The sequence below is a fragment of the Buteo buteo genome, chromosome 3 (genome assembly GCF_964188355.1).
Source record: "Buteo buteo chromosome 3, bButBut1.hap1.1, whole genome shotgun sequence".
Lineage (NCBI taxonomy): Eukaryota > Metazoa > Chordata > Aves > Accipitriformes > Accipitridae > Buteo > Buteo buteo.
In genome coordinates this window covers 32,298,834-32,320,288 of record NC_134173.1, presented here as the reverse complement: position 1 = coordinate 32,320,288, position 21,455 = coordinate 32,298,834, and the positions used below count along the sequence as shown (strand labels likewise).

Genomic DNA, 21,455 nt, shown 5'->3' with positions numbered 1-21,455 from the left:
TGGCTGATGGTTCTGCCTTACTGATGGATAGTTGAATGATTAAATGTTAAGTGATATGTTTTCAAAATGTTATCGCTCCGACAGGCTTTGACTAGCCTTGCTTGAAATGCGTGGTTAACATGAGTTGGCTTCTACGTGTCTGTCACCAATTTAACATTTATTAAAGCATCGCTGTGACAGATTGTATGAGAATTCGTTGAAGTAAAGGGTGTGAAATACTCACCTATCACTTGAGATATATATAAAAAGCAGTTGAGTTCATGTTTGGAGTAACTCATCTGAACCAGTCAGAATAATCCAGAAAACCACAGCGCTGAAGGCAGGGGGCAGAGCAGTGTCACAGGATGCTAATTACAAATGGCAGTGGGTTCAGTGATGTTAGCTGTGAGGAGTCATTTCACGGGCAGTGGGAGCTCCAGAAGAAAGCCAATCAAGGGAGCTCACCTGGCGTAGCCCATCTGGAAGCCAGCCTGGGCTTTTCAAATAAAGGCACTGTTTCTCTGGTGCTCAATTCTTGCTGTGCCCAGAAAAAGAGAATGATGTGTACAAAACGTGTGAACAGAACTACATCAAAGAAGGGTCTACATCCATAAACTAATTTCTCTGTACTAAATCCCTCCAAACACTAATTGTTAGCTTACAGCTCAGTTCAAGAGAGATACATGCAGTGTGTGCTTCCTTAGACACTGAAAATAAGTAGAAAATCAACAAGCATGATAAATGCATCCCTTTACAACCTTTATACTCAAGAAGTATCTTAGATGCTAAACATACATCAACTTTGTGCCTGAAGACAATGCTCATGTTTACACTGTGCTCTTAATCCCTGTAAAATCATTTCATATAGTGTAGATCTGTTTGGGTGTATTTTTCATCTGTCCTTAAATTGCTTAATGTTTTCAGACTTTACAGGCTCAATTAAGTCTGAAAATTACATACTCATTTTCTAAGCTTCCGCCCCCATTTACTAAGTGGTTCTAAGTTTGCCATTTTATATAATAATAAAACATGATTTTATAGTTAGGGGACAGCTCAATATGCAATTATGTGTTTGCACAAACAATTAAAAGAGTTGTCTTCTGAAGACATGCCTGAGAAAATCACACTGTTCCATAAAAAGCTGCTGTTCTAGTTACAAGTACTTCTAAATGTTCACCTTTTAATGAAGCTTGCTTCCAGGCACTGATCAGTGTGCTAAACATTCAGTGTGTTAAGATATTTTACTGTGCTAAACATTCAGTGTGTTAAGATATTTTCCTGTGTCTAGCTGCTCTAAATGTGGATGAAATTTGGAAAAAACATGGAAAAAGTATTTAAAGATTTTTCCAAGCTAATATTGAGGCCTAAATATTTTTAATCTTAATTTTTTGTCTGGTGGCTAAAAAAGGTAAATGATAACATCCCATTTCTTTAAGGCAAGCATTGACTATGATGAGGTGTGGGAAAAGAAAGACCAAGCAGTATACTGAGGAAGGCCATGTGGTGATGTGGGCAATTGAAGAAAGATAGAAGAGGGTGATAGTATTTAATTTGTAGGCTGAAAGGCAACCACAACTGCCTACTCTTAAAGAGTTGATTTTTATGGAGCTCAACTTCTGCAATATGCCCAGGAGAAGGTCTGCACAGACCTCTTCACTGCTGCCAAATGGGAGGAATGCTCTGGGGAGTCTTTTTCTGGGGGAGCACATAAGGGATGGAAGGGTACTTTCCTGAATGAATTCGCACAGTTTCCAGTGCAGTGTTCATCTAAAATTACATCCCTGTATTGTACTGTCTCATTTTTTAATTTTTAACTATCAGGAAGAGCCAATTCTTAACAGATAATATTTCAGTGCTTTTATTAGGACAGTGTAAAGATGGTTCACTTCTCAGGAGCTTACCAACAAATGTGATTTACGATAGCAAAGGTGTGGAGGAGATAAACAGCTAAGAAAAACGTCCTTCCTTTGAAGCAGTATGATTCGTTTAAAAATAGTGGTTTAGGTGTCTTGGCTACCTACTTGGAGTTGCTTCTTTATTTAGTCGTGTTTACAGTCTGTGAAGTTTGCTGTATTCAGGAAGCTGGCTACCTGTGGTAGGGTTTCTACCTTTGTCAGACCGCCAGTGTGGGGCTCTTCTGTTGGCTACTGAAATAGCATTTTCTAGAATGACAGTAGTGTCAGCAGTTTGTTTCTGGCTGTACCCTCTCTTTCTCTGCAACAAGCAAGTCTGTATTTTGCAGAAATGCCGAAATTAACTCAGGTACGGCAGCCACACAAAGTAACTGCAGTGTGTCGCAGGAACAACCTGTCTGCAGGTCTTCAGTAGTCTTTAAGTTTAGTTATGTGAGGGTTTAAGATGCCCTCATATAACTAAGCTTAAATACAACACTGTTAGTCTAGACTAACATAGGGGACAAATGTACCATGGTATCCATTAGATGCTAGCCTTTTTCTTTTTTTTTTTAATTCACTTAGCAATATCACACAACATCTTACTGTTTTGGAATTGAATTTGAAAGCACCAAATGAAATCTAAAGTTCTCACTAAAATTGGGGGGAATTATCTTTTTGATGCCTTTTACACACGTGTGTGTGTGTATATATATATATATATGCATGTTTGTGTATGTATCTGTGTGTTTATGTATATATATATTTGGAAAACAAGATAATAACGCCTTTATTTCTGACATGTCTCTAATCCTGAATTTCTGAATGCATTGGTTTTTAGGTTTTGTTTCTTTTTTTATATGGAAAAAATAATTCCTGATAAAGAGCTTTGCAAATGCTTATTTCTCTGAAAAGGGAGCCAAGATAGTGCAAAGCAGAGGACTGACGATAGGATTGTACCTAAATCCAAGGATTTGGGCTTGATACCTTCAGCCTAGCGTGACACAAGAATTCCCTGTGTGTATCTGTGCCACCCATCTGTGCTTCAGTATTTCTGCCTTTAATACAGGTCTGTGTGCTTACAGTTGGGTCTCAGAATTTAAATCACCTGGAAAATAGGGGGAAACATTAAAGGAGAAAAAAAGTACTGGAAGAGCAGTAATACTTCTGATAACACTTGAGTAGTTCTATTTTCTGTAATGTGTTAAAAATGTCTAATGCACTAAACTTGATTTTTTAATGATTGTAAAATAAAATATGTGCTTTTAGGACATTTAAAAAAAAAAAAAAGCTCCATCATCATCACTTGGGCAGTGCCTGGGTGGCTGAGCGCCAGAGAGACAGCAGTGGGTTTGCTTTCCAGGCTGCACCTTTTGTTCCCCAGACCAGCAGGGAATGGCAGCAATGCAGAAGCAGCAGTTTAGCTCCTGGGCACAAAGGGATCCTTAATGCCAATTAAAAAGCAGACTTAATGACTACCAAAAGCAGCCCCCAAGCCAGGCCTCCTTAGCTAAAAAAAGATGGGAAAGCAACATGTAGGAAATGATGGAATTTTGAAAATCCCATAAGAAACAGGGGAACACCCTTTGCTTTCCATACTGCATCCTCAGCTCTTGCTCTGCTAAAAGCAAAGCCGTATAAAAATACAGAGGAGTAAGTGGTGTAACTGCCCCATTCGGAAAGTGGCTTTTAGCTAGCTGGGGGATTGTTTGTGGTCAGTGTGTTATTTCTAACTAAAATGGCACTTCATAAAAATAACAAATTGTTGGCAACCATTGCTCTTTGAATTCTATTTCTAGTTCTAGTCTCTATTTCTGTTCCTCTCGGTTGCTTTGCTGCTAACAAATCAAACTTCAGGATTGCAGCAGGAAATTTAGATTTAACCTCAAGAGTCAATGTTTTGTCTCATGTCTGCTCTAATGTGATGCAGATGTTGGAACTGCTGTACGTAACTCAAGATTTTATTGAACTAGCCCTCCCTGCCTAATAGAAAACATAGCTAAAACGGGAGTGCACATTAAACACAGATTACTCCGAAGGCACTAAGCTTGTGAATTTTAGAAATATATTTACAAAATACTTGCGATATTACTTCAGTTGCACATCCTTCAGCTGTTTGATATGGAGTTTCTGCCATGGTAAAGAAGCAGAGCTCTTTATCTTACTTGTTTTAAAAAGCAAAACCAAGAATTAAACACGTTAAAATGCAATACCTGAAATTATTTACAGGCTGGATATTCTTTTTTTCCAATTCTTTGTTTCCTCTTCTTTAAAAGATAACTAGAAAGACTGGAGAAATAGATTACCTTTTTATTTCTTCTGTTTTCCAACAATCCTGATCTCCACTAGTCTTGCTTTTTTTAGTTTTCCTTCTCTTGAGTTGCCACTGTGGCCAGAGCGTGCTAAACACTTGGATATGTCTTTGATGATGACTGAATGGTAAACACTGACATTTCTCAAGACTCTGCTATGCCTTGTTAGCCCCAGTACAAAGTCATCTGAAATCAGTTCTTTCCTCTATTCATTCTTATTTTTCCTTATTTCTAGTAATGAGGTTAAAGTTTGCTACTTTTCTAGTACAAACAGTACACTGTGTTTCTTAAATGAGATTTTTTTTAAGGTAAAATCAGAAGGTTTACAACATCAGAGTGCTTTTCTTGCCCATAACAAAATAGGAATTATGTATTAATTTAGTGCACTAAAACCAATCGTCATGCCTTATAATATAAAAGCCACGCAGAGCAATCTCCAAGCAACAAACAGACCAGGGAAAAGCCCTCAATAGACAGAAAGTGGGGAAAAACCCAAACCCAAACCCAAAAGCTCCACAGGGAAACACAGAGATTAAAAAAGTCTTATATATATTTCCACTCAGTTAGGCTGAGTGATATTGTGGCTTTTTTGTTTAAACCTTGAACTTTCACTTCTTGCTGGAGGTCTTTGACCCTTGGGTGGACCAATGTATTTTGGGTGTGGGTGTTAGATGGGGTACAACTGGGACTTCAGGCAGCTCTAGGGCTGCTCGCTGCTCTGTTGGTAATACCAGCAACAGTGCAGACAGACACACCAAAGGTGAATTCCTTGTCCTTTGTGGGTTAAAGCTGAGCTCCAGAAAGGTCACAGCTATATTAAAAAAAACAGTAAAAAACCCTCACTCATTCAAATGATGGCCATATCATGAAAGTGAATTCATTTCAGCCATTGTATCAGCAAAGCAGATCATTAACTGGACCTTAGTATATTGAACTATAAACCTGTTATTTCCCTGGTAGCACTATTTGAGGTTAATTGTCTTTATATATTCCATTGCAAAGCTTTTGGTGTCAGACTTGGGTTTTTTCTACATAAACAGAGAGCAGCTCATGCATAATGGGGCTGTGATCTTTCTTGGGTCCAGCAGAGGAACCTGTATGACAAATAACTGATCCTACCTACTGACTACATCATTCTTTTTAAAAATCTTCCTGGTCTTCTCACTCATTACCCAAGAAAATCTGTATCAGCAACTATTTCTAGGAGCTAACTTTTGGAAAAATGAGGAAGGTTTTATTATTGCCTAAAGCCTCCAAACTCAGTTCATATCCTGTAATGAGTATCTGTAATACTGAGTCATTTTTAAAATAGCACACTAGCTCTGTTATCATATGAGAAAACTCTGAGGTCATCAGTGTAGCAGGACTGTAAATCATTACATATTAATCTTTTTCTCTTCCAGGCTTCAGTTTATTTCTTTCATTTCCACAAACACTATACAACATTCACAGGTAAGTTAATTAACATTAAGTAAGTTCTATCCCTTCCCATTTAATTCTGCATATTTAATGGTTTCCACACTTGAGAAATAAATGTAAAGCTTGAAGTAGCCTAGGTTCTTTCAGCCACCTGATAATGTAGTAAAAGTTTTTTCTGGTCAGTTTTTAGAATCTGACTGGTTTCTTTTCCATGTTTGTAACTCCTCTCCTTTTCCTTTCACTTGCCATTCTCCACACAGTCTCACACTGCACTCACTGGTCCTGCATAGTAAACTGATGAAGGCTCTGTAGTTAAAAACACTGCATTTTATTTGCAGTCAAATGTGATTTGTAAGTTCTACCTGCCCTAGGTAAAATTCTGTAGCTTATCAGCCTGCACTCCATGAAGTACTTTATTGTCTTCCAGATCCTTCTCTAAAACTCTTCTCTGTATGAAGTCTGCAGATAATTGCTGTCAGATACAAGCTAGGCAGGTGGCAAGCTGTGATTACATCTAAGAGCTGGCTTGCTGCACCTAGGAATTTTATACATGGCCAGTTTATACTCTGATGGCCTATTTTGATTAATGCTGCCTGCCTTCCACTAGTATTTGCTAGCTCATTTCACTCATCTGTCACATCAGGTCTCTCAGGTCCTAAGTGTCCTGGAGGAGGGACTATCACTGCCTGTCGTGAGGAATTAGTGGAAATTAATATTAACATTCAGATTTTGGAGAGACTATAAGACAATAACACCTCGCTCCTACACAGCCCTTTTTGTGTTGCAGTACTTGGTGTACTTAATAAAAGCATGAATAGCCCCGAGTTTGGGGCAGGAAGAGTGGAGGGTCAGGAGATGTGGGGCAGGAAAGGCTGAGAACCCGCAGAAAGGCTGGGCATTGGGGCAGGGTGCTGGGAGCAGCAGTGGGAGGGGGCTGGGGACCAGTGGTGCAAGGGACTTTGGTTCAGGGAAGACTGGAAGAAGGAGGACAGCAGCTTGGGCATGTCAGCCGCTGGCAGTAGCAGCATTTACGCTGATGAACTTTTAGTTTTTGCTTTCTTTCCTCTGATGTCAGGACTTTTGTTTAGTGTTTTCCTTTTCAAGTCATCATTCAACATAGTTTCTCTCAAGTCTTCCGGTGGGTTTATCATTCCTCTGAACAGGAGAGCACGGTAATTTTAAACATCCAGTCAGCTTTGCTTGAAGGATGCATACACAAGCTATTTGGTGATGAGGGATTTGAGTTTTCTGATCATGTCCTCTCTTTCTTCATCCTGCTGCCTGTTCTCAGTTGTTATTTTATGAGAAGAATATTCTTTTTTGGAATGAGAAAGATATTTATTGGAATTTTGTCTAGCTGTTTCTATAAATACAGATGTTCAGATACTTTAAACAGGACATTTCCCAGTACACACCAAACACAGAATTGCTCTTCTGAACTATTGGTATGAAGAATGGTTTAATGATAGTGAACTTCAGTAAATTAAACCTCTGACTCCTTTATAACCTCTCAATGAGTTTTGCCTGAATGAGAAAGATGCAAGATATATGCACAAGCTATTGATCTTCCAGTTACCTTTTTCCTAGCTGACAGAAAATAGTCATTTACTACCTTTAATAGTACTACCTTTAAAAGCTTAAAATATCCAAGAAAACACAATGCATCATTAATTTTCCTGTACTCTAATTAGCAAAGAAAGCCCCCCTTTTAGGCTGTACTTTGGCAACAGTACAGAATTTTCTAGCAGCATCACCTCTAGACCTAAACAACAGCAACGCTTGCCAGCTATGTGCTTGACTCTGTTGCCACTGAAAACATGGGGCATATTGGCTAATTTCATGCCTTGTGTCAGAAGTTTTGTCCTCTAAAAAATATATATTTTGAATTTACAGCAAGCCTGCATGCTGTGCAGTTGGATGACAACTACAACAGAGTACTGCAGCTCACTTTGTGTAAGCTTAGTGGTCCATTGCCAGGCAATGATGAGTGGGTAAAACTGACCAGAAGCTATGTGAATAAGCCAGTATAATTTTACCCCAGAAATAAATGTTACTTGGATATCCTACAATTTTTCGTAAAATGTCTGGGTATCTAGCGCATTTGCACAGGTAGTTGTGTTGCAAGATGAATTCTTGGGCTGAGTTTAGGCTATAGTATGAAGTTACTGTGCAGAAATAGAATGGATAAATTTTCTTACTCCATAAAATCATTGTATTTATTTACAGAGCACATTTAAAGAAAACACTGAAGAACGATTCTTTGTATGAAGGACTCCTACCTCTTGTGTCACCTCTGTTGCTGTTCATTCTTCTTACAGTCTGGGTGGTTTTATCTCCAGGCAACATATTAGCAAAGCAACCAAGATTGTTTTTATGGATGGTTGGGGTTGCTTTCTCAAATGTTATTGTAAGTATGTTTGTGGTGGTGGTACTATTTAGAGATAGCTTTCTATTTTTATGTGAATAAACAGAAGGGAACAGAAACTGTAGCTGAAACTCTGCAGTATTACACAGCTCTTCTACCTCTATGTTAAGCTCTGTCTTATAAAAATACACCACAGCGGTTGTCTGGACTAGGGACACTTACAGTACTGCAATACCTACTCTACCACAGCATAACATTTTTATGAGGGTTCTTTTTTTTTCCGAGGGTTTACAAAAACCCCAGGGAGGCCTTACTTCCAGAAATATAACAGATATTCCCCCACATATAGGCAGAAATGCAGACTTGTCTAAGGCAAAGACAGCTCAACACAGGCACAGATTTACCAGCAAGAGTAGGGGGGGTTGTAGTCTTGCGCTGCTGCTGTGCCCATTAGTGTGGTACGTGTATTCCTGTATCCTGCAGTTCAGTTGATCCCACATTTTCCCTTCACCGTTCAGAATAAGGCCGAACCACTGACAGCATTTTCTTAGAGAAAGATGTGACAAGATGCAGGGGCCTTGCGATGGCTCTCTGCCCACAGATCAGTTGTCGTACACCGTATCATTGTGACCGATTTCCCCCCTTTAATGCCTATGAGGCAACATAAACTTCGCTGAAGTAACAACATGGGCAGCCAGACAGTAATGCTGAGCACTGCAGTTAACCCAGAGCTTTCCTCTCTGGAGGAGGCCCTTTGTCTCTCTTCTTGCCAGGAGAGAGGCAAGGGAGCTGCAGCCAAGTAGAAAGGTGTTCCTCCATTTAATGCTAAGATACCCTAAGGGATAGTGACTCGTGTCATTTGAGGAAAATAGTCTCCAATGCCATCTAAAATTGTGTCACTGAGCAATGCTACATCCAACTTAAGAAGTGAAAGGCTTGAAATGCCTTGCATTATGAGAGATATCTTTAGAAATGTGGGATTTTAAAAGAGAAACCATAACCCCTTTAGAAGTTTGTATTCAGGGATGGAAAAGAAATCATAATTGTGATGTTTGTTAGATGTATCCTATAAATGTATGTTTCTGAGGGTCACAAACAGTTCCATCTTAGGGGCTTAATCTCGCAAAAGTTCGGTTATTTTCAGATGTATAAATTTTATTGTATGCATTTTTCATTACCTAATCTACCCCTTTTTCTTAAGAGAACAGTGTAGATTCCATAATGAGAAATACAATTATTTCATACCAGTGGGGAAAGTGCTTTCAGAGTTTGGCAGCTGGCAGGTTCTGCACATACATCTTAACCAACTGAGAGCAATTGTGGCAGGATGCTTGCAGAAGAAAAATAGTAAGGCAAACCAGAGGTTTCTTTGTAGACTGCAGTTTATTAGACATTGAGTGCAATGCATTTCTTCAGGCCTTGTTTTTTTCTTTTACTAAAATATCTACTGCAGCGTTAGAGGCGCGCATGAATTAAAAATGTATGTGTGTTAGTTGAAATTTTTAACATTTTAAAAGCAAGCATTAAAAACGTATGGGTGTTAGTTGGAATTTATAACATTTTAAAAATGAAAAACAAGCCTGTATTTCCTTTCACCTCCTCTGGTCCCTTGAACACACGTTTCCTCCAGCATCAGAGTAAGGCTTGTCATGGCAGTGCTTTTCTTCTCCATGATAGTCTGACACATTGGGTTTCCATTATCTGTTCTGTAGACCACAAACTGCAGCCCATGTTTCTCTACCTGCCAGTATCTTAATTTCTTATGCCTTTGACAACGTATTTAGCTGCCCAGCAGATCCTCTGGGCTAAATGCCCGGTCTCAGACCTGGCCTCGTAGCCGTGCAATGTCAGGACAAGTAGGGAAGGCGACGGCCTCCTGGGAGTGGGCAGAAAGACAGGCCGTTTCCAGCGTTTTTGGCTAAACTAAGGCAAAAAGGCCTCTGAGGCCTAAGAAAGGAAAGCTGTTGACCCATGAGAGGAGGACTTCTTTTCCCAGTCCCCACGGCCAGCAGGGGGACTGCCGATGGGTTGGCAACCACTCTTGCCAAGAAGCTCAGGCCTTGCTTTGAGATTTGCTCGTAGGGCAAGTCTCAGAAATATCCAGGTCTGAGCAAATCACCGCAGAGCACAACTGTCACAGCTCCCACTTAGGAAGCCCTCAGAGGCACGTGTTTTGAGTCCAGGAGGAGGGGACGGAGTGGGTAAGTCTCTTGGAGGGGACCTTCAGCCATCACCATAGCACAACCGCAGTGGCCGATACAGCGGCCGGCTGATGAGCAGGGGCAGCTCAGACTCAGGAGATGCTTCATGAGGAACCTCCCAGGGGAGACGGTAAGAGGGAAGATGCTAAGGACCTACCCTGGGGCACAAACCAGAGCTGCTGGAGGTTTAAATTCAGCAGGGCCGGGTAGCATTGCAAGGTGTAGGCGAGGGGGATGGAAAAGCACAGGGCATAGTCCCATCACCTTACCTTTTCTTTCCAGTCTGCGTCTCCAGACTCCAGCTCTTTCACCTCCTAATGCTGTTTTTGCCTCACTTGTAGCATGAGTCAGTGCTTCAGGACCAGGGGGAATAAGGAATTGAGGGAGGAGTGCAGAGCATAGTCCATTTTGCAGTCCTGTGATACACTGAAGGTGAATTGCTCCAAATATTAATAAGCAATCTTTATGAATAATCAAGTACCGTACTTAACATGGTGTAATAATGGTTTAGAACTATGTGAAATCTAACGTCTGGACAGGTGCAATTATTCAGCCAGAAAAATTATAGCATATAGGTTGCTTTAGCAATTTCTGATACCCTCTGGAATGATTCCCAAAGGACTCATAAAACTGGTGTTATTCAAAAATTCATAATCAATACTGATAATGTATTCTAAGTAAAAATATTTACATTAGGTACAAATGCTTACTTCTTGCATTATTGAAAGTTAATTATTTTTTCATGGTTTATTTTTGCATTCTTCAGTTTCCACAGCAGAGACAGTAAAGCCAGTTTTTCCCTACGGTCAGACTCCTACTGCTACTGTCATCAGATTTCAGGCACTGCACAGGGAATGAATTTTTCATTCTTCTACTGTTTTCAGGATACATAAAATCTATTTTTAACCACGTTTAGATTTTGAGTGAAACTTAAATTGATAAAATATTTCAGATGTGCCTAACCCCCCCTTTTTTTGTAAAGGACATGGTGTATATGAAACACATTTCTTAAGGAGTCTAAACCAGGTAAAACACTTAGGTGTGCTTAACTGGTTTTAAAAATCTGAACTTCAAGTGAGTTCATCTTATTACGTTTCAAGAACTCAGTAAAATTAAGCTAATTGCTTTCAGTTAAACCATGCATCATATATTCATTTTTTTTCTGCCATTCTGAGTGGGATCCCTTTCACTGGGCCCCCAGCTACACCTCCAGGGAGTCCACTGCCATGATCAAGCCAAGAAAATAGCGTCTTAGTACACGAAGCAGTGCTAGAAAAGAAAAACAGGATTTAAAAGTGGCATATATTACCTCCCCTCCCTTCTATACAATGAACCAGAATATATTTCTGTCACACCATGTGATTAAAATACCACTATGCTCCTCTCCCAGTGATTAAGTGGCGGCACATTTGATTTGGGATCACAACTTTATGAGCCCATGTGAAAGCATGAGGTGTCAGACAAACTCCCCCTTTGTGAAGATGTGCTTCAGCTTATAAAGCGAAGTGTGTCAAAACACTGTCCCCAGAAAAGAAGTGTGTATTTTAAATTACTTGTAATAAAGTACTTTAAGACTCACAGAGAGCGAGGCATAAAGGTGTATCTATAGTAGTTTTCTCATCAGAAACAAGCTCCATTTTGAACTCCAGCCTTGCTTTCCCCTCATCAAAAGCAACCTGGAGAGAAAATGGAGTTACTTTTGCTTAGACCCCAGGGCTGACCCAGCGCTTCTCACCTAACGCCTTTTGCTCCGACAGTGCAAGATGATCATCTGCCAGATGAGCAGCACCCGGCCAGAGCTTTTCCACTGGTTCCTCTTCCCGCTGGCGCTGGTGGTCTACGCAGCCATCTCCGGGCTGCTGGGCTGGATGGAAGAAGCGGTGCTCGCTGTGTTCACTGCTCTGGTCACGGCCGCCCACGTGCACTACGGGGTCTGCGTGGTGAGTGAGCGCCTTCAAAGTGGCCACGGGAGAGCTGCACTGGGGCAGGGGGAAGATGGGGTCTGGGAACAGTTTCTATGCTGTCTAGCTGGGGCAGTGTCCGGGATTCTGAATGTTCAGTTATGGCTTGCTTTCTGTGTATTGTTTTATTCAGTATAAATTAAAAAAAAAAAAAAAAAAAAAGTCAGTTTACTGCAGGCAGTGCCTTTTCGCACATGCAGCAACTTCAGTGGCTTGAATTATTCTGATGTAGCTGACTGGTTTCAGCTTTAAACCCATCACAATCAGAATATTTATGGACTGGTTTTATGTACCAGTTGACCCACACAGCATGAATCCTCCCACCCCTTTCCCCTTTCTTCTTCCTAAGGTTACTTGACTGAAAAAAATAAGAAGGTAAAATGCAAAGTGAAATAAATAGAATTCATAAAATAATGTTAACTTTGCTTTGAATCTACAAGCAAAATAGGCATCCCAATTTCTAATCTTTTCTTGGCCCTCCATTAGCATCTCCCAAGCTGGAGATGTGAATTGTTTTCCAGTTCATTCAGTCTTATCAGCACAGTTTTGTGTCTGCTAGGTATCTGTTTTGTCATTTATTGTCATCTGAATTACTGCTTAAATTAATTTTTCCTCAGTTAATGCCCTCCTTCTAAAGAGTATTGTCAAATAATCCTTAGGAAAGTGTCTTAATGGGGGTTTGCTTTTGGATAAAACACCTTGCATGGCAAAGATCTCATTTCACAGGGAGCTGGTCAGCATTTTTTTATTTAAGATACACCATTGGGATGTAAGGATTTTTCTTCGAAAGAAGCCTTTTGTCAGCAGACATTGGCATCATAGTAGATTTTCCCCCAGCACTGATACGGGCCAGTCAGGGGAGGTCAGAATGGTCAAAATTTGCTATTGACTGAGGGGTCCCAGCTCCATCACAGTTTATGTCATCTGTGAATCTGGTCTGTAGTGATTTAACTTCCCATCAGTGTGCTGCAAGAGGAATGTAAAGACCACAGCTCTCTTGCTTGAATACTTGTAGGTCCCCATGTACTCGTAGGTCCCCAAGTACACAAAAACTGTGGTTGGGTCCTCCTTTCTCTGACCAGGAGAAGAGAGATGGTGAATTGTGAAGCACGCACAAAACTGGTTGCTAATCTCCATGATTTCTATTTAGGGGAGGCAGCTGAGTGAGCACTTGAACATTTACATCTTTTCCCTGAAGAAACGTGTCAAAGAGTGAACACCTGCACTATGATCAGACTGTAACACTTGACGTGGAGATTCACAGCTCTTCTGGTGTAATAAACAGTTGGAATTAATCTGATTGAAGTAACCAAAGAATAGAATACTGCAGATATCCAAACCACTGCAACAATGAGCTATGCAGCAAGATGCTTCATCTCAGAGGAAGATTCCCGTCCAGCAGAGAAGTGTTTACCAAGTTGTTCTGCTGCTAATATTTATTCTCTTCACTAATGCTGTGTTACTACCCTCTCTGAATCTTTTGTCTTCCTCCTCCTCACTCACTGTGTCCGAAGTCCTGGATAAATCCATGCCTGGTTACATGAGATCCTTGAGGGTTTATAACCAGCACTGGTTTTGCCCGGCCTAGTCACCAGTGGGACCCCAGCAATGCAAACCCTCCCTGTATGTCCTTCCCACTCTGACATCTGTGCCTGCTTCATTTTCCGTATTTATTTTCTTACAACTCATTTCTTCCATACAACCTCCTGAAGGGCTTATGCACATTCAGTGTTTTCCTCACCTCAAATGAATGTGTGAAGAAAAGAGAATGAGCTCAGAAAGCTATGGGTAAAGTGGTTTTGAAACTTCTGATTTTTTTCCCCCAGCATTAAGATGAGTCTCAGCTGACCTGTATCTGTCAGAAATGCAGGCTCTGTACAGCAGTAGCTGGCCTTTATATTTATTTTCTAGCACATCGTTGATGTTTTGGTAGCAACAAGCAATATACCCTTGTGATTTAAGCCCAGCCAGCAACAAAGTGCCACGAAGCTGCTCGCTTACTCCCCCGGCCCCAGTTGGGATGAGGAGGAAATATAGAGAAAAGCTTGTGGGTCGAGACAAGGACAGGGAGGGATCACTCACCACTTATGGTCACCGGCAAAAGACAGGCTCAACTTGGGGAAGAAACAAAATCAGTTTCATTTACTACAAATCAAATCAAAACAGGATACTGAGAAGTAAACCCACACCTTAGAACACCTTCTCCCCACCCCTTCCTCCTTCCCAGGATCAACTTCACTCCCAAATTCTCTACCCCCTGCCCCGCAGTGGTGTGGGGGGACAGGGAATGGGAGTTGGGGTCAGTTCATCACACGTTGTCTCTGCTGCTCCCTCCTCCTCAGGGCGAGGACTCCTCATACCCTTCCCCTGCTCCACCGTGGGGTCCCTCCCACGGGAGACAGTCCTTCATGAGCTGCTCCAGTGCGGGCTTTCCCATGGAGTCAGGGGCATCCACCTCCTCCCCCTCCTTCTGCACTGACCTCGGTGTCTGCAGAGGGGCTGCTCTCACATTACAATCCCCCTACTCACTGCAGGTTCCCCTTCTTAAATCTGTTCTCCCAGAGGCACTGCCACTGTCACTGATGGGCTCGGCCTGGGCCAGAGGTGGGTCCGACTTGGAGCCGGGGGAAGTTTGAGCAGCTTCTCACAGGAGCCACCCCTGCAGCCCCTCCCCCGCTACCAAAACCCCACCACACAAACCCAAAACAACCCTAGAAAGGTAACCAGCTGAGAATAAATTTGGCCAACAAACCTTTGAGGAATCTCATATTTCACTGCGAACTAGTTAGTCAAACCTCATCTGTAAGTGCAGAATGCTAAGCAAATCATTATTTGCCTGTGTGCTTGAAACAAATTCTTGTGGTTTTAGATAATGACAAAACAAAGAGAGACAAGAAAAGCTTTTTTTTTTTAAACATTACACGTTTGCATGCAGATGTAAACGGCTCACTTCATCTATAATATATGTAGATTTTCTGCATGCCTTGGAGGAAGGAGTAGGAATTTGAGTTTCATCTCTTTTCATACACTGCCCTAGCCAGAGGGACTTTGTGGCCTTGAAGCACTAATGAAACAATCTGTCCACTTTCCCCAAGGTAAGCGTTAGATTACATTTCTTGCACAGAGGGATGTGATTGACGGACTGGCATGTTTATTAACTAGTTAACTATCTTGCTTGCCAGAAGCAGGGCAGAAGCGTAGTTGTTGAGCTGCTGAGCCTTCAGTTCACCTTTTTTCAGTTCTTAGACCGTTTCTCCAGCTTTATCACTGGCCTGATCGTTTTTTCCCCAGTTAACACAGCCTTACATCAGTAACTTCGATTTTCAGCTGAGCACTGACTAGTCACATCTTCGTGAACAGCTTCAATTTAAGTTTGCACTACCTGTTACAATAGTTGACCTACCACAATGTCAGTAAGGCTGATTTTTGGGGGGTCCAACCTCCCAAATGAACATCATACTACAATCACAGTTCAGGCAGCTTAAGGCTTGAGTTAGGCAGAGGACCCAGGTCACCCTGTTAATGCTGGTTTGGAGATTTTGCTGAGCCCTGCAGACTCGGGCAGGGAAGGGAGGGCTCCTGTGCCCTCCGGAACCACTGCGGTCCAGCTCCGGGGCAGCAGCTGGAGCAACAAGAGGCATCTCTCCAGCCTTCCTCCCCACCAGTGGGGTGGCCGTCCCCCTGCTCTGCATGATGCCCAGGGAACACAGGGTCTCCACAGAGGTGCTCCCTAACTGCCTGAGGACTCTTTCTTAGAGTAAGGCTGACGGCTGCTTCTTTAATGAGGGTTGCTAAAAAAGGCAGTTCTGACTGTGTTTGAAGGGGAATGATGACTCTGATGTAGGCATGCACCCAGCAATCTCACTGTTTGATGAAGTTAAATACTGCATCCAATACCAGATACGCTGCCACAAAAGTCTCACCTATTTCAGCAGCTTATATTTAACCCATTCATCAAAAGTATCTGAAGTCCTGACGAGATAACAATTCGAATACAATATACAAAAATACCCCTGGATTGAATGTGGTTGTACTGGAACTCTGTGGACAGGCTTCCCTTTTCCCTCTACCTTGCACTTATTTACGAAACAGTTGGAAATAAGGGTCACAGAAGCGGCACAATTTGATGCACTGTAATGGAGTATTTTGAAATATTTCATTAAATTAATTATAAAACTTGAACTGCCACAACCTGCCTGCACTTGTACCTTTCTAAGGAGGAATACACTATCCCTTTTAAAGGAAATTAAGCTCCGGCCAGCTTTTCACATTCTCTATGAAGACATGGCAAATAACTTTCTTCTTCCTTTTTAAAGCAACTTGTCACTACAATCTCTATAAAGACAAGTATAAAACCAGATCATGTATTGCACAGTGTATATATTGAATTGTTAGCCATCTTAGATGGTAACCGGTTCAATGAACAAGAATAAAAATGCTTTGTTCATAGGGCTGCATGGTCACAGATTTATTTTGTGAAGTCAGATAACGGTATGTAGATGACCTAACGGTCTGACAACAATTTTTTTTGGTCACAACATTATGGCAGGAAGTTTTCAACTATTTGAACTGCAAAGTATACAACGTCTTTTTTTATGCTGTTGAGCATTAACACTAGCCCAAAGACATGCCTCCACCCTAGTCTTATGAAAAGAACTAAACTAGCACTGCTCTCCCAGGTTTGAGTGCCTGGGTTGGAAATGGGCTCCTCCGGTCCCTGCACGCAACCAGGTAGCTTCAGCCCATGGCAGAAAGAGGTCCTGACCCAAGGCTTAAATCCCTGGAGATTTAGCAGCAACATTGCTCAATGCTGCAAAAGATCAGAGCTGTGAAATTACAATGAAGTTTCCCCCTTTTCTTCAAAAAAATTAATATTTTAATCTAAAATGTAGGTGGCTTTTAAGCACTGCACTGAAGATTCATCCCTGAATACTTGGCCATTGCAAGAAAAGTCCACTGAGAGCTTCAGTGTCCTTGCTATAATACTCTCTTCACCTCCTGGCTGCTGCGAGTTTTGCTTTTGCTGCATCAAAACTGAGATACAAGAAGAGATTTAGTACTCTGAGGCTGGAAAGCATTTGCCATAAAGAAGAATGTTCTGTTTATGTGCACATACATACATGCATTTTTGTTTTTGACTTGTAGAAGGGGGTACTGTTGCTGAGCTCTTGGGGAAACAGATACTACGTGCACACACAGAATCAGTGAATTTTTTTTTTTTTTTAAAGCAGCTGCCTTTTTCTTCCTGCTCCCATATGCAGTCACTAATGAAACAAAAATACATATTTAAACCAGGAAAGTATTATTTTAGAATGTTTTGAATAGTCTCTAGAGCTAGACAGATTTTAACATATATTTTTTTATTAAATATGTAAAAAGATAAACGCAAGTCAAGTTATTCACATATTCAGACAAAAATCTACTCTACCATGCGACAATCTGTGGATAATGTAAAATGACTGATACATCTGAATAAGACTTTTTTGTATCTATTATGTCATTACTTATCTATTTATAATTAACAATACATATGTTTACATTCCTTTCAGTTTACATTTAATATATAACCAAAGCTTTATGGTGTGCTATTTAGTAAAGGTAATTACAAATGCATATTAAAACCATAACGGAAGAATGGGTTACTCACAGGGGGTAAGGGGAGAAGGACAACTCGTTCCCCTTTCAGAGCATCGCTCTCCCCTCAGCACAGCCAATTTCTAGTGCCCACAAGGTACTTTACCGCCCCAGTTCCCTCTGTCAGTCACCTCCCCCTTGATACGAGCCATGAGAGGGTTACAGTCCTCAGACCAGAAATAGGATATAAGGAATTTTCAGAAGTTCAGCTTTTTAAAAATTTTTTTAAATGTGCTTCAAAGAGAGGAAAGGAGAGAGGCACAACAGCCTGGCTATGAACCCCCCGGGGAGCTCAGCAACCCGACCACTTGCACCTTTAGAAAAACATTTTCTCTTGAAGTGCTCTCCATGCATCTGCTCGAGTATTGGCAGAAGGATGAACTGCAGTAAGCAGAGACTGGTGCTGATGACATTAAGTTTATAGCTTGGATCCCAAAACTCCTTGCCCCATCAGAAATCCCATACAGGCGTAAAGGACATTCTGGAGACTGGAAAAAAATTAGTAACTGCTCTTCGGTTCAACAGTATTATGAAGAACTACCGTTTATTACAATGACAATTGTAATAAGTACATATGTTCTAATAAACACAAATACAACGAAAATGACAATTCCCCCATTTGTGGTGATTCTTGGAAATACTCATTTTGGACTATACACATTTTTATAAACCAGACCTTATTCATAACCAATCAAAATGGGAAAGCGCTGGCCCGCAGGTTGCAGTACTTTCACTTCATCACCAGGTAGGACGTGAGGTCAGTGCTGGAGGCAGGGCTGGGAAACCTTCAGCCCGCAGGGTCCAGAAACTTCTGCTGAGCAGCAGGAGCGATGAAGGAACTGGAAAAACCTGTTCTAGTGCTTAACAGTATTTTATATATTGTCTGTGGTGCAACACAACAGCAGGGATCTCACATTTAACTAAGAGCCACTTAGCTGCAAAAGATTGATTAGGAACAGAAAACTGCGCATGAATGTGTGTGTGTGCTGGGGGTTGATTAATTGAAAAAACCTTTCTATGGAAGAGTAAGCTGGGAATTTATGCTTTAGGAGCCTACGAAGGTCTAAGATGATTTAGCTGTTCAACAGGCTTTGGAGTTTTTCAGTGACTGCAGATTGGGGTGGGACTTCCATGTACCTGCTAAATCAGTGTAACAATCCAGAATTAAGAAAATCAAGTGAGAGACCAGGAATACCAAGCATTAAATATTCAGAGACTACAATGCGCAGTTTTACAAGGAAAATAAGGAATGCTTTATATACTTCAAGATACCTCTGTTTATAAAATACCATCATTTAGAACAGGGCAATGGGACTGCACGGGAAGGGAACACCCTCACTGCAGACTTCTCCAGGGCAGACATGGTTCTGCACCACACCAGCCTCACCAGAGGAAGGTCAGCCAAGTGCAGAACCGGCTCTGTGTCCCTCGGTCAGCTGGTCCCCCTCCAATATGTGCTCCCTTTCCAGAAGGACTCCTCACTGCCTCTCCATGCTTCAGAAGCAGCCTCAACACCCGTGAGGTGTCCACCACCCACTGAAAGGGAGTTCAGGGAGGTTCAGGGCTAGTGCTGTTGCTGTTTTTTCCCCATGCCTTGCACTACTGCGGAAATTTCCCGTCTTCCATACTTGCATGGCCAGGGCAGCAGAGGGGGGAAGGATAGCAAAAAGAAATGGCTGGCCTACTTTGTCCTCTTCTGAGGGGTGGGAAACCAAGTAAGACGGCAGAGATTGTGTCCTGCAGCTACACTTGTGTCAAAGAGATTTCTCTCCTCCATCAGCACTGAGCTCTGCGGAGGCAGAGCTGCAGCTGGAGGCTGGGACTGGATTCCTCAGGAAGGAAGAGAAGCTGGGAAATGTCTATTGACTAGCCAGGAAACTGGGAGGGTTTTCAAAAAACTTAAGTGGATGTCTGTTCCTCCAGAAATAAGCCAAAAAACATACCATGCAGCTTTCTAACAAGCTTTCTAACACAGGGGTTTAAATCTCTCCTAGTGAAACAGATGCTTTGCCTTCCATTTTGTGAAGGCAGGAAAGGAATAAATGTGAGCAACACGAGCATTTTCCTCCACAACACACCTCATCGTTATGGCTTGAGTATGACTTCCACTGTATCCCTTTCTTCCAATTGTTCAACCGAATTGATGCCCCAAGGCAGATGAACTAGAAAACGCGAAAGCACCACAAAGTGAGAGACACAGCTAGTGGTACGGTACTTCTTGCCACACAAAATGCCAATATAAATATGTTAGAACAAGTTACAAGTGTATCATACTTAAGACAAAAAAGGAAAAAAAAATAAATATATATATTTTTTTAAAGAGCAGAACAAATCTCAAGCAGCCAAGTGGTGAAGTTGCAGTGATGTACAGTAGGTGATGTAGCCCTACAACCTCTTGGGAAGATACACTGAAAGAAGACGTCTGCAAATGCATCTTGGCAAAGTATGGGTACAGAATGCAGTGGTTGGCTGGCACTCACTATGGTACATAAATGTTAATGGCAGACTGGGAGTGAACTGATTTCAAGTTTGAGGCCGCACATGTTCCATTCTCCAGAAGAAAGTTCTCACACAAAATGAAAATTGTCAGAGACGCTGGGTGAGTCAGTACTCCTCCTGCTGCTGGGGCTGTTCATGGACTTGCTCTTCACCTTCATGCTCTTCTGTGTGGCTCTCCTGCAGGGAGAAAAAGACCCCAAAACATTCTTCAGCAGAAAGTGTTCCTCATGTAATCTTGCCCCACAGCGCCTGTCATAGCCTAAAGCTTAACTTCTAATTTTCATGCACATAAGTACAAAATGAGCTGTTACCTGAGAAAAGCAGCATCTTGTAGTATTACAATAAAATGCATTTACTTTGCTTTTAATCAATGCATATGCAGTACTTCTCCTTCCCCAGAAAAAGCGTCAGTTTTCAAGATCACTGAGTGTATACTGTCCCGATAAGGGAACATTTTGAATAGCTAGACAGTGAGATGCTCAACAGGTAGATGCTGTATCATAGCATCCTAATGTCCTCCCATTTTCAGTTTGTCCAAGGATTTCTGAACCTGTCTGCTGCAGTTTTCGCACAATCTTCACTCTAGGTTTATATCCCTAAGTGGACAAGACACTTCTGCTATCACCTGTGTTAAAAAATAACCTCAGTCTCCTTTTTGAGGTCATACTACTTTCCTAAAATAATGCACCCATGCTAACATAGACCTGAATTCAAAGGTTACCAAAACAGTGATTTTTAGCAGTATCCAGAAATAACAACCAAAGACTTGCAAACACATTTGCTTTGAAAAAAATTTCAGTATTCACTGATTTATAGAGCTACTGTTAAAAGCACTAATTGTTAATAAACACTTCCCTTTTGCACACAGTTATTACACACAGTATTTTCCAGAGCTGTCTCTTTGCATATACGTCCCTCTTGGGAGAAGAATCCCTGACTGAAGGGAAGGCTGGATCCTCACTGCAGGTGACACCAGTTTCAAACAATTTCCAATTTAGAGACAACAGACCTGGTATCCTGAGTTGACCTGGATGTTATCAGAGCTCAAAATGCCTGGCTGACTCTTAGGGCATTACTTCTGTATTGCCATTAAGTGCAGCTGCATTTACAGCTTTCCTCTCAAGTGGCTTCCATCTTTCTGGAACATGGTTCACTGAAAAGATCCCCTACATCTACTCTCTGCCCTGCATTAG

At 41.5% G+C, this 21,455-nt stretch overlaps 2 protein-coding genes across 3 annotated transcripts in view; one reads left to right on the top strand and one right to left on the bottom strand.

Annotated features, from left to right (window-relative positions):
* LOC142029028 (ethanolaminephosphotransferase 1-like) overlaps window positions 1-16,803 on the top strand; it is a 49,631-nt gene extending 32,828 nt beyond the window's left edge. The window contains exons 7-10 of the mRNA XM_075023255.1: window positions 5,587-5,635; window positions 7,829-8,009; window positions 11,926-12,108; window positions 13,280-16,803. Coding sequence (XP_074879356.1) covers window positions 5,587-5,635; window positions 7,829-8,009; window positions 11,926-12,108; window positions 13,280-13,345 — 479 coding nt within the window. The 3' untranslated portion in view covers window positions 13,346-16,803. The remainder of the gene's footprint in view (window positions 1-5,586; window positions 5,636-7,828; window positions 8,010-11,925; window positions 12,109-13,279) is intronic.
* Window positions 16,804-18,288: 1,485 nt separating this feature from the next.
* MAPRE2 (microtubule associated protein RP/EB family member 2) overlaps window positions 18,289-21,455 on the bottom strand; it is a 59,158-nt gene continuing 55,991 nt past the window's right edge. For both annotated transcript variants that reach the window (XM_075023256.1, XM_075023257.1), the window contains one exon: window positions 18,289-20,439. In XM_075023256.1, coding sequence (XP_074879357.1) covers window positions 20,368-20,439 — 72 coding nt within the window. In that variant the 3' untranslated portion in view covers window positions 18,289-20,367. The remainder of the gene's footprint in view (window positions 20,440-21,455) is intronic.